This window comes from Athene noctua, chromosome 3 (genome assembly GCF_965140245.1).
Source record: "Athene noctua chromosome 3, bAthNoc1.hap1.1, whole genome shotgun sequence".
Lineage (NCBI taxonomy): Eukaryota > Metazoa > Chordata > Aves > Strigiformes > Strigidae > Athene > Athene noctua.
The window spans coordinates 88023754-88038269 of NC_134039.1; the positions used below are offsets into that span (position 1 = coordinate 88023754).

Consider the following 14516-nt stretch of genomic DNA (forward strand, 5'->3'; position numbering starts at 1 on the left):
CCCCGCTCGTCACGTCGGGCGGGAAGCACAAAATGGCGGCGAGCGGCCGGGCCTGAGGCGGGGGTTGGTAAGTGGGGAAGTTGGGATGGGCGGGCGTCCCGGGGCGGCCGGGCTGTCCTGGGGACTTGTGTCCAGGTTACCTGTGGGCGCCTGTACCGGGCACAGAGCGGCTTGGGCTGGGACGGGGAATAAATCCCCTCCAGTGCCACCCCCTGCCCCGGGCAGGGCCACCTTCCACCAGCCCAGGTTGCCCAAAGCCCCGTCCAGCCTGGCCTTGAACCCTTCCAGGGAGGGGGCAGCCACAGCTTCTCTGGGCAGCCTGTGCCAGGGCCTCACCACCCTCACAGGGAACAATTTCTGCCTCAGATCCCATCTAAATCTCCCCTCTGTCCGTTTAACCCCGTTCCCCCTCGTCCTGTCCCTCCCCCTGATGACGAGTCCCCCCCCCTTTCCCGCAGCCCCTTTCAGCCCTGGGGGGCCGCTCTAAGGTCTCCCCGGAGCCTTCTCTCCTCCAGCTGAACCCCCCAACTCTCCCAGCCTGTCCTCACAGGGGGGCTCCAGCCCCCCCAGCATCTCCGTGGCTCCTCTGGCCCCGCTGGAGCAGGTCCGTGTCCTTCTGCTGTTGGTGCCCCAGAGCTGGACCCAGCCCTGCAGGGGGGTCTCCCAGAGCGGAGCAGAGGGGGAGAATCCCCCCCTGGCCCTGTGCCCCCCCTGCTCTGGGTGCAGCCCAGCACACGGGGCCTTTCTGGGTTGCCAGCGCACGGTGCTGGCTCACAGGCAGTTTTCCACCCTCCAAGTCCTTCTCCTGGGGGCAGCTCTCCAGCCCCTCCTCGCCCAGCCTGGGTTTGTGCTGGGGATTGCCCCAACCCATGGGCAGGACCTTGCCCTTGGCCTTGTTGAACTCCATGAGATTTGCCCGTGCCCTCTCTCCAGGCTGCCCAGGTCCCTCTGGATGGATCCTTCCCTCAGTGTGTTGTTGGGCGAATATGCTGAGGGGGTGTTTGATCCCACCATCCGTGTCCCCAGCAAAGATGTTAAACTGGTCCCAACCCCTGAGGAACGTCACTCGTCACCACTCTTCACTTGGACATGGAGCCGTTGACCACGACTCTTTGAGTGTGACCACCCAGCCAATTCCTTACTCACCAAGTGATCCCTCTGGCAAATCCATGTGTCCAATTTAGAGACAAGGATGTCGTGTGGGACATGAGATGAAGGACAATGTTAGTTTTCTGGGTTCTTAGGTGTCAGCGTGGTGTTATTCTGCTTTTCTGCGAGGCTGAGGGGAGAGCTCATTGCTCTCCACTGCTACCTGAAAGGTGGTTGTGGCGGGGCGGGGGTCGGTCTCTTTTCCCCAGTAACAAGGGATAGCACAAGAGGCAACGGCCTCAGAGGAGGCTTCAATTGGATATTGGGAAAATCTCTTCCCCGAAAGGGTTGTCAAGCACTGGAACAGTCTGCCTGGGGGAAGGGGTGGAGCCACCATCCCTGGGGGGATTTAAAAGACATGGGCTTAGGGACCTGGGTCAGTGGTGGCCTTGGCAGTGCTGCGTTAGCGGCTAGACTCCGTCTTTAAGATCCTTTTCAACCTACACAATTCTCTCGTTCTTTGTTTACTGAAAACTTGTATTTTTTGTTGAAATGCAGTTGACTGCAGGTTTCTGCCCTAGCCAGCTGTCACGAGGTGTCGGCTGCACGTAGCTCTGAGTGACCTGCGACCCTCAGATGTCCCCTGTGGGATCATCTGTCCACAAACGGGGGGTTTAAGCCCCTTCACCGATGCCGGGAGCCGCCGTCATGGTGGAGGCAGAGTCGCGCTTCCAGCACCTCCTGCAGCCCATCCGTGACCTCACCAAGAACTGGGAGGTGGATGTGGCCGCCCAGCTCGAGGAATACCTGGAGGAGGTAAGGGGGGGTCCCCCATCCCCTGCTGTGCTGGGGAGGTTGGGGGTGACGCCTGTCGGCCCTGCTGAGGGGATGTTCTGTCCCCCCACTGCGCTGCCGGCACTTCTGACTCTTCCCTCTCCCCGTGCTACCCTCAAATCCAGTGAATCAGCATTTCGTTTCCCTCCTGCGTGTTTTGCAGCTGGATGAAATCTGCATTTCCTTTGACAATGGCAGAACCACCATGAACTTCACAGAAGCCGCCCTGCTGATCCAGGGCTCTGCCTGTGTCTACAGCAGGAAGGTGAGGAGGCGTCCACCGCGTCCTGGCCCTGCTCCTGTCGCCCTGCCCCTTCTGCCACCCCTCTGCCGCTTCCTGCGGCCGAGCTGGGGACCTTCTTGTGGTTTTGAAAGACTTGAGCATAACGATGACTAGCTGACACGAAAGGATTTATAATTCCTGAATTCAGTCACTTTAGATGTGTTAGGGTTGGCAGCCTGGAGAAGAGCGAGAATTTTGCTGTTCAGTGCTTTTCTTCTCTAGAGGGTAGAATATAAAAGCTCTGCTTCCTCAGATCTGGCCTCAGAATAGCTCAAACAGTGAAAAGAACAGCGAGATTATCAAGAAATTGAACTCTAGCTGCCTGGGGATAAGGTGAGGGTGGTGGTTCATCCTGGCATCAGCCAGAGCAGCTTTTCTGGGACCTGCTTTCTCCTTTTCTCCAGGAATGTGGCTGCTGTTTTGCAGGTGGAGTATCTCTACTTGCTGGTCTACCAGACACTCGACTTCATCTCCAATAAAAAGTAAGTAGAGCTCCCCCCAGCCCCGGGGGGGCTTGGGGCTGCCACCTCCCAGCGCTGCCTGGGCAGAAAATGCTGCTGCCTGCTTCCACCCCGCTGCTCCTGTTCTCTGTGTTGTTCCTCGCTCTGCCGACGTCGGGAAGCTCCTGCCCTGTGAGCATGCGAGCTGCCCATCCTCTTGTGGGGATGAAACTGTCCCCCCACCCACAGAGAGAGCAGCAGGAAGGTCCGTGACCCTGCTCCGAGCCTTCTGCTCCTACTGAACGCTCTGCCCCGGGGCAATCGTCACTGTAAAAACCCAAACAAACCTATCGCAGCGTCGGTCTCCGGCGTCGTGAAAAATCCTTTGAAGCAGAAGCGTTTTGTGGTGGCAGAAGCCCCCAGTGGGGGCACAGAGGGCCTGGGGTGGTGTCCCAGTGCCAGCGCCCCGCGGTTTTCTTGCTGTTGCATAAGGAGAGGGCAGGCTCCCATAGCACAAATCTCGGCAGAAAATAAACGGTCTGGCGTGGCAAAGCAGCTGGTGGTGTGTCCTCCCCCCTTGGTGCTGAAAGCTGGAGCTGCCTCGTGGCGCTTGCCCACGCCCTGTCCCGCCTGCCCTCAGGCTGCAGTTTTGGGGCAGGATGAGGCTTTTTGTGTTGCGCCTGGCTCCAAAGAGCTGCTTGGCGCCGAGGGAACCGTCCTGCCTCGGCTTTGCCCAGCGTGTTGGGAACGCTGCCCGGGGCTGGGGGAGATCCAGGCAGAGGACCTGGAGGAGGCTCTGCTCGGGTTGACGCTGCTGCGGAGGGTTCCCAAAACCTCCAGCAGTTATTTCCCATGCTGTGGGATTGAAGTGAAACCTTCCCTCCTGTTTCTGGAACAGCTGCCGAGCTGGACTGGGCAAGATGATTCTGTTCTGGGTGGGGCTGGCTGGGCAGGCTGGATCCCCCTTCCCGCAGCCCCGTTCCCTGGGCCGGCGCGGGGCCGTGCTGTCGGTGCGATGCTCCCGCTCGGGGGTGCCGCAGCGGGGCGGGAGGGCCCTGCCCGCATCCTGAACTCTGCGTTTTGCTCCCTGACTCAGGCGGGACAGGCAGCCCCGCTCCGCTGGGCAGGACGGTGCTGACGCCGCCTGGAGCTCTGGGATGGAGGAAGAGGACGAGGAGGTGAGCGTTACCCGGTGCGGGGAGCAGAGCGCTCGGCGGCTCGTGCACGCGGGCAGGGCTGGTTTTGGCTGCCATGCTGCGAGGGGGAGCCCCCAGCACCCCCCTTTCTCACTGTGCTGGGGCTGCACGCCCTCTCCTCTTCCCTAGCAGGGGCCTTTACCCCCACATCTACCTGTGGGAGTACTCGGGGAGCTTTTTGTCACCATGCTGCTCTGCTGACCCCCGTGGGAGGTGACTGGCCACCTCACAGCCCTCCTGGAGAAGAGCGAGACCCTGTGCAGCGTGCGGGGGCCCCCCTTCGCCCCGGGGCTCAGCCCAGCTGCTCTGAGTCCTTAGTTTGGGCTGTCCCTCGGGTCTCTGTCACCTGGGCCACCGCAGCTGCCTGGGCTGGCCCTTTCCTGGGTGAGCGGGCACCTTCCTTCTCGAATCACAGAATCCCAGAACCATCTGGGCTGGAAAAGCCCTTGCAGCTCCTCCAGCCCCACCATGACCCTCTCCCTGACCGTTCCCAACTCCCCCAGATCCCTCAGCGCTGGCTCAGCCCGACTCTTCAACCCCTCCAGGGATCCCGGGGACTCCCCCCTGCCCTGGGCAGCCCATTCCAACGCCCAACAGCCCCTTCTGCACAGAAATCCTTCCTCAGAGCCAGCCTGACCCTGCCCTGGGCAGCTTGAGGCCATTCCCTCGGGGCCTGGCGCTGGGGCCTTGGCTCCAGAGACTCATCCCCCCTCTCTGCCCCCTCCCTTCCTCCTGCCCACTGCTGCTGCCCTCACAGCGCCACACGCCCCAGCCCTGCTCCTCTCCCGCTCCAGCAGCTCAAACCCGCAGCCCCCTTGTCTGTGCCGGTGCGGTGCAGCCCCGGGAGCACCCCGTGTCCCGCCCCCTGGCTCCAGTTGGGGTCCCTGGGCAGTGATGGGGCCCAGCAGGCCAAGCCAGGTGACAGCTGGTGGGGTTTTCTCAGCAGTTCCTCCCCCTGGATGACATCAAGGACAGCAGCCAGGCAAACGTGAACATGAAGAAGGATCATCAGCCCAACGTAAGACAAGCTGTTCCCCTCCTCTTCTCTCCCTCCCGGTGTCAGGGTTTTCCCTGTGTCGTGCCGTGTCCCCGGGCTCTGGCCCCGCGCGGGGTCAGCACCCTCCTGCCGCTTTGCCTTTGCAGGCTGTGAACATCGTTCCCTTGACTCCCATGTCTTTGGTTGCTCCAGAAGAGACTGAGAAGAAAGAAAACCCCCTGTTCAGGTAAACCCCCTCATGGGTTTAGCTGGTCCCCCCTCAGGGCTGTAGTAGGGTCGGGCTTTCCCAGTTCAAACTGGCCGGGAAGGGAAGGATAATCCCAGGGGCGTGCGAGAAGGCTGGGCAGGGAGGAGCCGGGGCTGTGCTGGGGACTGGCTGACGGGAGGGCTGGGGCTGATCCTCCCCTATCCGCAGCAGGGGGGCTGTGGATTTTGGGGTGCCCCCCCTCCCTGAGCTCCCAGCGGGGCAGGGCAGAGCCTGGTTTTGGGGTTTCCCTGACGGATTTTTATGCTCAGCCGGAAAGGGGAGATCCTGGCCAGCCGGAAGGATTTCCGGATGAACACGTGCACCCCCCACGCCACCGGAGCTTTCCTGCTGGAGCTCACCGGCCTCTCCCCCACCCACCTGCCAGAGCAGCAACATGAAGCGAGCCCCAGCAGAGTGCCAGGTACGGGGGGCTCAGGGCACAGAGGCACCCGGGGGTGGTCTTCTGCCTGCCCACCTCCAGCAAAACCCCCTGCCAGCCCAGCGGGACCCCTCGTTTCAGAGATGATGGGGTGCTGGGCGAGGGTGGCTGGTGACATCTCGCCCCTGTCACCTCAGCAGGAGCACCAGCCTGTGTCCCTGGCAGCGGGAGGGAGCACAGGAGCCCTGGCAGGGGTCTCATCCTGGAGCTGAGCTTCTCCGAGAGCGCAGGTGAGAGGCGCGGCGCTCCTGCCCGCTGTCGTATCGAGGCAGCCTGGTCTTCAGCGGCTCCGTGGCCATGACGGGAACCCCGCGGTGGTTGGAGGTGGAAACAAGGGGTCCCAGAAGCTTTTACGGCATTTGACTGTTTATTGTCCCCCCACAGGTGCTGTAGAACCAGATGACGACGTGCCAGGGGCCATGGAGGACGATGCGGAAACGGGTCCGGCCGCTAACGAACGCGTCGAGGCGCAGAGGGTAGGTGTGGGCAGGGGTGGCGGGGGCAGCCCCGCGCGTCGCTGCCGCAAACTCACGGGCTCCTTCTGTGCCTGCCAGAGCGCGCCCCGGGAGCGCGTGCTGCGGGAGCGAGCCCCTGCCAAGGACCCCAAAACTCACATCAAGGTAGGGGGGGGCCCAGAGCCTCGCCACATCCACCTGGGACGCTGTGGGAAGCCCCAGGACATCCCCACCCTGCTTCATGCCATGCTAGTGGGGTGACCCACCCAGGGGTGCTGCGGGGAGCTTTGCCAGCTCCCTCCCAGCTCTCTCCTCTGCCAGGAGATGCTGGATCCGTGGCAAAGCCTCGACCCTTTCAGCGACTCGGAGGACAAACCGTTTAAGAAAGGTATTTGCGGTGGAGCTGGGGAGGAGCGGCTGTTCCCCGATTCTGTGTGCTCTGGGGCACTGAGGCCACTCGCCCTTCAGCATCCCCAGAGCTGCAGCGGGTCCTTCCTGGCCCCGATGAAGGGCAGAGGGGCCTGGGAGAGGGGCAGCTGCCCCATCCCGGTGCCTCGGGGGTGGCCGGGCTGCGCTGGGTGCCACTTGGCACCTGGTGCCACTTGCGCCGGGGCCTGACAGGGCCGCTGAGCTCGGCCTGTGTCCAGGGCGGCCCTTCCTGGTGCCACATGGCCTGGACTGCGTGGTCGGCGGCAAGAGGAAGAGGAAAGGACCGAGGAAGTTCCAGGATTTCATGAAATGGTTCTCTGCAGCCTGTGAGTATCCTTCGGGATCCATCTGGGCTTGTGGCAGGACCCTTCTCTGCCAGGAGCACCCAAACCCCTCCGCCCTGGGTGCCCCAGCCCTCGCTAGGCTGTGAGGAGAAGGGGGCAAGTTGAGGCCGAAGGCAGCTGTGCCTCTGGGGGGAACGGGGTGGCTCTGGGGGTGACAACCGGCTTCCCCGGGAGCACACACAGGGTTGGCACTTTCGCCCCTTCGTAACTGTTCGATCCTCTCGGGTTCCCCCAGACAACGACGTCGCCGACGGCAGGAAAACCAAGCGGAAAGGGCCGACGTTCGCAGGTGAGCGGGACGTGCCTGAGAGGTGCCAGGCTGCTGCCAGCCCCCGGCTCAGGGGTGGGCACGGGGGGGGCTGGGGGACGAGGGGCTTTGGGGGACGAGGGCCTGGGGGGACATGAGAGGCAGGGGGATGAGGGGCTGGGGGGCTGGCTTCTGCAGCGGTGGCCTGAGGCAGAGGGAGGGGCAGGTGTTTTGGGGAAGCCCCAAAACCGTGCGAGGGGAGCCCGGGAAGGCACCCCAGCAGCTGCCATGTGCCAGGGCAGGGGCTGGGGGGGGCTTCGCTGTGGGGTGGGGGCTGGAGGAGCCGAGCCCCCCCGAGGGGAGCAGGGCAGTGCTCCCCAGGCCCCCCTCTCTGTGCAGACCTGGAGGCGCTGTACTGGAAGCAGCTGAAGGAGCGCGTGGCGGTGGAGAGGAAGCTGCAGAGCCAGGTGGTGAGCTGGGGGGGGGGGCTCCCGGGGAGGGGGGGGGGGGCTCCTGTGTGCACCCCCCAGGGCTGGGGGCGACACTCAGGGCTCCTCTCTACCAGGGGCAGCTGCGCGAGGAGGAGCTGGATGTGCCGGAGGTGGAGTGCGGGGCTGACTGTGACGAAGGAGCAGGTACTGCAGCACCCCAGAGTCCCCCCCGACCCCCGCTGGGGGGTCCCCTCTGTCCTCTGGAGGGGGCTCGTGGGCCCGGGGGGGGCACTGAGCAGGTGTCCCCTCCTGGCAGAGAACTTTGTGGAGCACGAGGATGTCCTGCCCGTGGCCACGGAGGAGCAGGAGGAAGGAGCCCTGGGTGAGCTGGGTGAGTGCGCTCCCCTCGCCAAAAGCTGGGGGCTGCTGCCGTACCCCACCCCACGCGCCCCTGCCCCATCCCCCGTCCCCACAGAATGGAGGGGGCGGCCGGTGACGCTCTGCCCTCCCGCAGGTCCCTGCAACCTGGACTACGAGGAGCTGGTGCGCAGGAACGTGGTAGGTGGATTGCGGGGGGGCAGTGCAGGGGTTGGGGGGGCTCCAGCCCAGGTTGCGGGGGGGCGACAGGAAGGTTGGGGTGCCCCCACTGCTCTGCTCTCCCCCCAGGACCTGTTCATCGCCAACTCCCAGAAGTACGCGCAGGAAACGGAGCTCTCGCAGCACATCCACCGCTGGGAGGAGAGGATAGGGCCGCTGCTGCAGGAACAGGCAGGGCAGGGATTTGGGGGGCGGAGGGGGGGTCGCGGGGAGCCGGTAGCCCCCCACTCCCCACGCCTGACCCTCCCCTCCGCCCGCAGGAGGAACGAGCCATCTTTGACATCCACGGCTACGGGGACGTGCTGGCGGGCAGCTGCGGGGCGCTGGGGCAGTGGCGGTCCTTCGCCAGCCTGGTGGCGGGGAAACCCCCCTTCGAGGTCTGTCGCTACATGCTGGCCGCTCTCCAGCTGGTAAGAGCCGTGGGGGAGACACAGGGGACACCCCCAAGCTCTGCTGGGACCCCCCCCCACAACCGTTCCCTTCTCCCCCAGGCCAATGACTACGTGGTGGAGCTGGCGCAGGCCCCGGGGCTGGAGCAGGCGCTGGACACGATGCAGCTGCGGCTGCTGACCCACCGGCGGGCGCAGGAGCGCTTCCACACCTTCCAGCCCCCCTCCGCCTGCTCCTGAGCGAGCAGCCCCCACCCCGCCTACCCCCCGGCCCCACGCAGCCCCCGCCCAACCCCGAGACCCACGGCGATAAACCCCCACCAATAAAGCCCCAATTTGGTAAAGGCTCTGCTGTCATGGGGGGGCCCCACGGAGCGAAAAGCCCCTTCCCTTGGGGTGGCACCCTTCCTCCTTGGGGGGACAGTCCTGGGGGGTGGAAGGGGTCCCTCTGCCTGCCCACTTGGGGCCTCCCTTTCTGTGGGACAGTGCTGGGGACTGCGGGGGGTGTCAGGGGTCCCTCTACCTGAATATTTGGGGCCTCCCTCCCTGTAGGACAGTCCTGGGGGGCTGCTGGGGGTCTTGGAGGGTGTCAGATCACTCTGCCCACATACCTGGGACCTCCCTCCCTGTGGGACAGTTCTGGGGGGTGGTAGGGGGTCTCTCTGCCCACCTACCTGGGGCTTCCCTCCCTTGAGACAGTCCGGGGGGGCTGCAGGGGGTGTTGGGGTGTGGCAGGGGTCCCAGAGCTTCTCTTCCCATGGGACAGTCCTGGGGGGGGGGTCAGGGGTCACTCCCCCCACTTGCCCGGGGCCTCCTTTCCCCATGGGACAGTTCTGGGGGGAGGTGGGGGGGGGTCTCTCTGCCCACCTACCTGGGGCCTCCCTCCCTGTGGAACAGTCCTGGGGGGCTGCAGGGGGCTGTCGGGGTCCCTCCACCTGAATGCTTGGGGCCTCCCTCTCTGTAGGGCAGCCCCGAGGGGCTGTTGGGGGGTGTCAGGGGTCCCTCTGCCCACCGGCCCAGGGCCTCCCACCCCGTGGGACAATCCTGGGGGGCTTCAGGGGTCCCTCCACCCGCCTACCCAGAGCGGCAGGAGGTGTTTTGGGGGCGTGGAGGCGTTTTTGGGGCGCGGGCGTGTTTATTATGCTCAGTCGAGAACCGGCTCGTAGGTCTCCATGTGCCGGCGGACGCTCTGGGCGATCTGGGCGTCCGTTTTGCTGCGCCCGTAGTAGTCGAGGAAGAGCCCGTCGGGGCCCAGCAGGTAGATGAGGACCGTGTGGTCCACGATGTAGTCGCCATCCTCGTCCTTGGGCCCGGCGCTGGCGTAGACGCGGTAGGCGCTGCCGGCCGCCCGCACCGCCTCGGGGCTGCCCGTCAGCCCCAGCAGCCGGGGGTGGAAATCGCGGACGTAGCGCCCCAGGGCCGCCACGTCGTCGCGTTCGGGGTCGACGGTGATGAAGAGGGGCTGGACGGGAGGAAGGCCCGGCTCCCGCTCCAGCAGCCTCACGGCCCGGCACAGTTTTTCCAGCTCCTCGGGGCAGATGTCGGGGCAGTGGGTAAAGCCGAAGTAGAGCAGCACCCACTGCCCGCGGAAATCGCTCTTGCTGCGCCGCCGCCCGGCCTGGTCCACCAGCTGGAAGTCGCCCTGCCCCAGCGCCAGCGCCTGCAGCTCCGCCCGCCGCCGCGCCCGCTGCCGCCGCGCCTTCTCCTCCCGCAGGTACAGCCAGGCCGCCCCCGCCGCAGCCCCCGCCGCCGCCACCACCGCCAGGCGCCGCCGCAGGGGCAGCCCCGGTTCCCCCGCGGCCCCCCGCAGGCCCCGGCAGGGCGGGCGGCGGGGCAGGCAGCGGAGCAGGCAGCGCGCGGGCAGCAGGGCCCGGAACATGGCGGGGCTGCGGGGCGATGGGGGGCTGGGGCGCAGGCTCACCCCTGACCCCTGACTCCGCCCCGCCTGCCCTTTGACCCCTGTCTGGGCCTTGCTGCCCTCTGACCCCAGCCCTGCCCCACCCTTCGCCCTTTGACCCCGTGCCCCACCCCTCCCACCGCCCTTCGATCCGATGGCCCGGACCCCCAGGTGCCCATTGACCCCTCCAGGTGCCCTTTGACCCCCCCGGTGCCCTTTGACCCCTCCAGGTGCCCTTTGAACCCCCAGGTGCCCACTGACCCCCCCAGGTGCCCTTTGACCTCCCACCTCACCCCTTTCGCCGCCCCCGACTCCCTGCCCCGCCCCCGATGCCCTTTGACCCCGCCCCTGCAGGCGCCCATAGGCCCCGGCCCGGCCGCCCTTTGACCCCGCGACCCCCCATTCGGTGCGCTCCGCCCCCTCTGACCTTTGCCCTCTGACCCCAAGCCCCGCCGCGCCGGTGCCCGCCGCTCCAGCGCCCGCCGCGCCGATACGCCCCGGAAGCGGAAGTGTCGTGAGGCGCAGGGGGGCGGGGCGGGGCGCGGGCGGCGCATGCGCACCGGCTCCCCCTCGCGCGGGCAGGACCGCGCCCCCGGGGGGGCCGTGACCCGGCCGTGACCCCGCCGCGGCGCTACTGCCCGTCCCCGCGGTCCCGGAGGGTCCCCGCGTCCCCGGGGGGGGGCAGGATGGTCTCGGCCAGGCGGGGCGGGGGGGCGCGGGGGGGGCCCGGCGCCAGGCGCAGCGCGGCCTGCAGGGCCCGGCGCCCCCCCGCCCCCAGCGCCCCGTCGTGGTGCACCCGCAGCCAGGGCTCGCCTGCGGGCAGGGCCGGCCGTGGGCAAGGGGGCTCGGGGGGGGCCCTGCCGGCGCCCCAAACCCCGCCAGCCCCCCCGTTCCCCCCTTACCTTCCCGCAGGTGCTGCCCCGCGGCCACCAGCACCTCGGCGCCCACGCGGGGGTTGACGGGGTCCCCGGCGCGCGCCCGGCCGGCCCCCACCTCGTGCAGGACACGGGCCAGCGGCAGGGCCTCCACCTGCTGCACCCAGCCTGGGCCGGGGGGGCGAGCGTGGGGGGGGGCCCGGGGGGGCCAAGGGTGGCAGGGCCGGGGGTGTGCGGGGAGCCCCAGGAGCGGGGCAGGGGGTTGGAGAGTGGGGACCCAGGGACCCCAAGAAGTGCAGGACGTGGGGAGCCGCAGGAATGGGGGGCAGGGGAGCGCATGCAGGGACCTGGGGGGCTGGGGAGCCCGAGGGGTGCAGGGTCGGGGGTGTATGGGGTGTGGGGAGCCCCAGGAATGGGGGACGTGTGTCAGGGGGTGCAGGCAGGGCCCCCCCGGGGGGGCGGAGCATAAGCCAGCAGATGGGGGGTGATGGCAGGGGGGGCACAGGGTCCCTGGGGGCTGGGGGGGGCCGGGGGGGCTCACCTCCGTGCAGTGCGGGCAGCTCCTCGCAGACACTCGCCTGCCCCAGGACCTGGCAGCGCTGCGGGGGGGTCCCGGCGCAGAGGCGGCGGGCGGTGTCGGGGGGCACCCCCTGCGCCCCCAGCATGGCCTCGAAGGTGCTCAGGGCTGAGCCGTCGTCCAGCGCCCGGCCCAGGCGCTCCCGGCCCTGCTCGGCCGCCCCCGCCAGCCCACACTGCCACAGCAACAGCCCGCCTGCGGGGCGGGGGCTGGCACCTCCCTGGGGACACCCCCTGGGGACACCCCCCTTCCCGTGGGGTTCCATCCTCCCCCACCTCTGCCCCCCCTGCCCGCGGTGAAGCTCTGGGCTCTGGGGAACGGTCTGTGGGGCTGGGAGGGGGCTGGGGGCAACAGGGGGGGGGAACCCAAGGGGCAGGGCGACATGAGTTGGGGTGCTGAGGGCGACATGGGCGGGGGGGGGGCAGAAGGACAAGTTGGGGGGCAGGAGGGCAGGTTGGGGTACTGAGGGGATTGGGAGCAGGCGGGGGGACAGGATAGCAGGTTGGGGGTCAGGGGGTGTGTGTTGGGGTGCTGAGGGGGATGGGGGCAGGCAGGCAGGTTGGGGGGGCAAGAGGGCAATTTGGGGGGCGGGGGGGCATGAATTGGGATGCTGAAGGGGACTGGGAGCAGGTTGGGGGGGCAGGAGGGCAGTTTGGGGGGCGGGGGGGGCATGCATTGGGTTGCTGAAGGGGATGGGGGGCAGGAGGGCAGTTTGGGGGGCAGGGGCTGGAGAGATGGGATGGGACCCCGGGGGGGGGGGGCGGGGGCAGGGATAGACCCTGGGGCTGTGGAGGGGGGCTGGGCTGGGGGCTCTCAGGGGACCCCGAGGCTTTGGGGGGGGGTAATGCAGGGCAAGGGCCCCCCCCTCCCCATCCTGGTGACTGACCCAGGGCGGTGACCAGCTCCCGCAGGTCGGGGGGGCCGCCCCCCCCCAGGCACTCCAGGGCCTCCAGCACCTCCAGCGAGTTGCCCACGCGGCGGCCCAGCGGCTCGTCCATGCGGCTCAGCACGGCCGCCGTGCGGATGCCCAGCTGCTGCCCCACGGCCACCTGCGCGGGGAGGAGGGCCACGGGACGAGGGGTGTCCCCAGCGCCCTGGCGGGGTGGGACACCCGGCGGGGGGGGGCGCGGGGGCTCACCAGGCTCTGGGCCAGCTCCCGCGCGCTCTCCTGCGTGGGGCACAGCGCCGCGCTCCCGAACTTGACGTCCAGCACCAGCGCCGAGAGCTGCTCCGCCGCCTTCTTGCTCAGGATGGAGGCTGGGGGGGGCACGGCCTGGCTGGGGACGCTGCCCTGGCCCCCCGGGCCCCCTCCCTAGCCCCCCCGTACCTGTGATGAGGGGCAGGCTGTCCACGGTGGCGGTGACGTCCCGCAGGCCGTACAGCACGCGGTCAGCCGGCGCCAGCTCCTCGCTCTGCCCCACGATGCAGCAGCCCACGCGCTCCAGGACGTCGCGCATCTGCGGGGCCGGAGGCGTTCCGTGTGCCACCCGCATCCCACCCGCATCCCATCCCCATCCCACCCGCATCCCACCCGCATCCCACCCGCATCCCACCCCCATCCCATCCCCATCCCACCCGCATCCCATCCGCATTCTGTATCGGTGTCCTGCATCCCTCTGGCATCCGCATCCTTCTGGTGTCCTGCATCGTCATCCCCCGGCCCATCGGCACCCCGCGGCCCATCAGTGTCCTGCATCCCGCATCCCTCCGGCATCCCACACCAGCATCCCGCATCCCGTCAGCATCCCGCGTCCCTCTGGAGCACCCCCGGCTCCCTGGACCCCCCCGGGGCTGCCCATGCCCCCCCCACACACTCCGTTCCTCACCTCCTGGGGGCTGAGGGAGACGCGGAAGCCGGGGATGGACTCCAGCTTGTCCAGGGTGCCCCCGGTGTGGGCCAGGCCCCTCCCGCTGATCATGGGCACCTGCGGGCACGGGGCGGGTGGGTGCGGGGGGGGGGGCACCAGGACCCCCGCCCAGCCCCTCCCAGCACCCCCTTCGGAATCCCAGAACCATCTGGGCTGGAAAAGCCCTTGCAGCTCCTCCAGCCCCACCATGACCCTCCCCCTGAGCGTTCCCAACTCCCCCAGATCCCTCAGCGCTGGCTCAGCCCGACTCTTCAACCCCTCCAGGGATCCCGGGGACTCCCCCCTGCCCTGGGCAGCCCATTCCAAGGCCCAACAGCCCCTTCTGCACAGAAATCCTTCCTCAGAGCCAGCCTGACCCTGCCCTGGGCAGCTTGAGGCCATTCCCTCGGGGCCTGGCGCTGGGGCCTTGGCTCCAGAGACTCACCCCCCCTCTCTGCCCCCTCCTGGCAGGGAGTTGCAGAGGGCCAGGAGGTCTCCCCTCAGCCTCCTCTGCTCCAGACTGAACCCCCCCAGTTCCCCCAGCCGCTCCCATCACACACTCACCTTGCAGCCACAGGCAGCCAGGGCGGGGGCCAGGGCCAGGCTGACCTTGTCCCCGACGCCGCCCGTCGAGTGTTTGTCCACCAGCCGCCCGCTCCAGGCCGGTGGCCAGTCCAGCACCCGCCCCGAGCCCGCCATGGCCCGCGTCAGCGCCAGCGTCTCGCCCGGCTCCATGCCCCGCAGGCGGATGGCCATCAGCATGGCGCCTGGGGGCACGCCGGTGGGCCAGGCTGTGTCACCCCCCCACCCTCCCTGGGACTCCCGCTGTGACATCCCCCCCCATGTCCCATCCCGGGGGTCTCCCTCCTGTCCCCCCCGGTGTGACCCCCAGCCCTGTCTGTG

The 14516-nt window shown here is 68.0% G+C and overlaps 2 protein-coding genes across 7 annotated transcripts; one reads left to right on the forward strand and one right to left on the reverse strand.

Annotated features, from left to right (window-relative positions):
* Nucleotides 1–20: 20 nt before the first annotated feature.
* Nucleotides 21–8708, forward strand: NCAPH2 (non-SMC condensin II complex subunit H2). 6 transcript variants are annotated; one of them, XM_074901664.1, is made up of 21 exons: nucleotides 21–67; nucleotides 1648–1905; nucleotides 2087–2188; nucleotides 2633–2688; nucleotides 3743–3824; nucleotides 4786–4860; nucleotides 4986–5065; nucleotides 5356–5507; nucleotides 5663–5755; nucleotides 5910–6001; nucleotides 6080–6145; nucleotides 6302–6368; nucleotides 6628–6735; nucleotides 6989–7042; nucleotides 7400–7470; nucleotides 7566–7635; nucleotides 7748–7822; nucleotides 7946–7989; nucleotides 8098–8199; nucleotides 8289–8438; nucleotides 8520–8708. In XM_074901664.1, the coding sequence occupies exons 2-21, from the start codon at nucleotides 1780–1782 to the stop codon at nucleotides 8655–8657; spliced, it is 1803 nt and encodes a 600-aa protein (XP_074757765.1). In that variant the 5' UTR covers nucleotides 21–67; nucleotides 1648–1779; the 3' UTR covers nucleotides 8658–8708. The 6 variants fall into 6 exon arrangements, with proteins under 6 accessions (XP_074757765.1, XP_074757761.1, XP_074757763.1 ...); XM_074901660.1 differs by having other exon boundaries at nucleotides 8289–8708; XM_074901662.1 differs by having other exon boundaries at nucleotides 7400–7467; nucleotides 8289–8708.
* Nucleotides 8074–14375, reverse strand: TYMP (thymidine phosphorylase). Its single transcript, XM_074901659.1, has 9 exons — nucleotides 14178–14375; nucleotides 13593–13712; nucleotides 13094–13223; nucleotides 12905–13023; nucleotides 12653–12815; nucleotides 11731–11961; nucleotides 10742–11357; nucleotides 9496–10303; nucleotides 8074–8187 (listed from the first exon to the last, which is right to left on the reverse strand). The coding sequence occupies exons 1-8, from the start codon at nucleotides 14373–14375 to the stop codon at nucleotides 9562–9564; spliced, it is 2319 nt and encodes a 772-aa protein (XP_074757760.1). The 3' UTR covers nucleotides 8074–8187; nucleotides 9496–9561.
* Nucleotides 14376–14516: the final 141 nt, after the last annotated feature.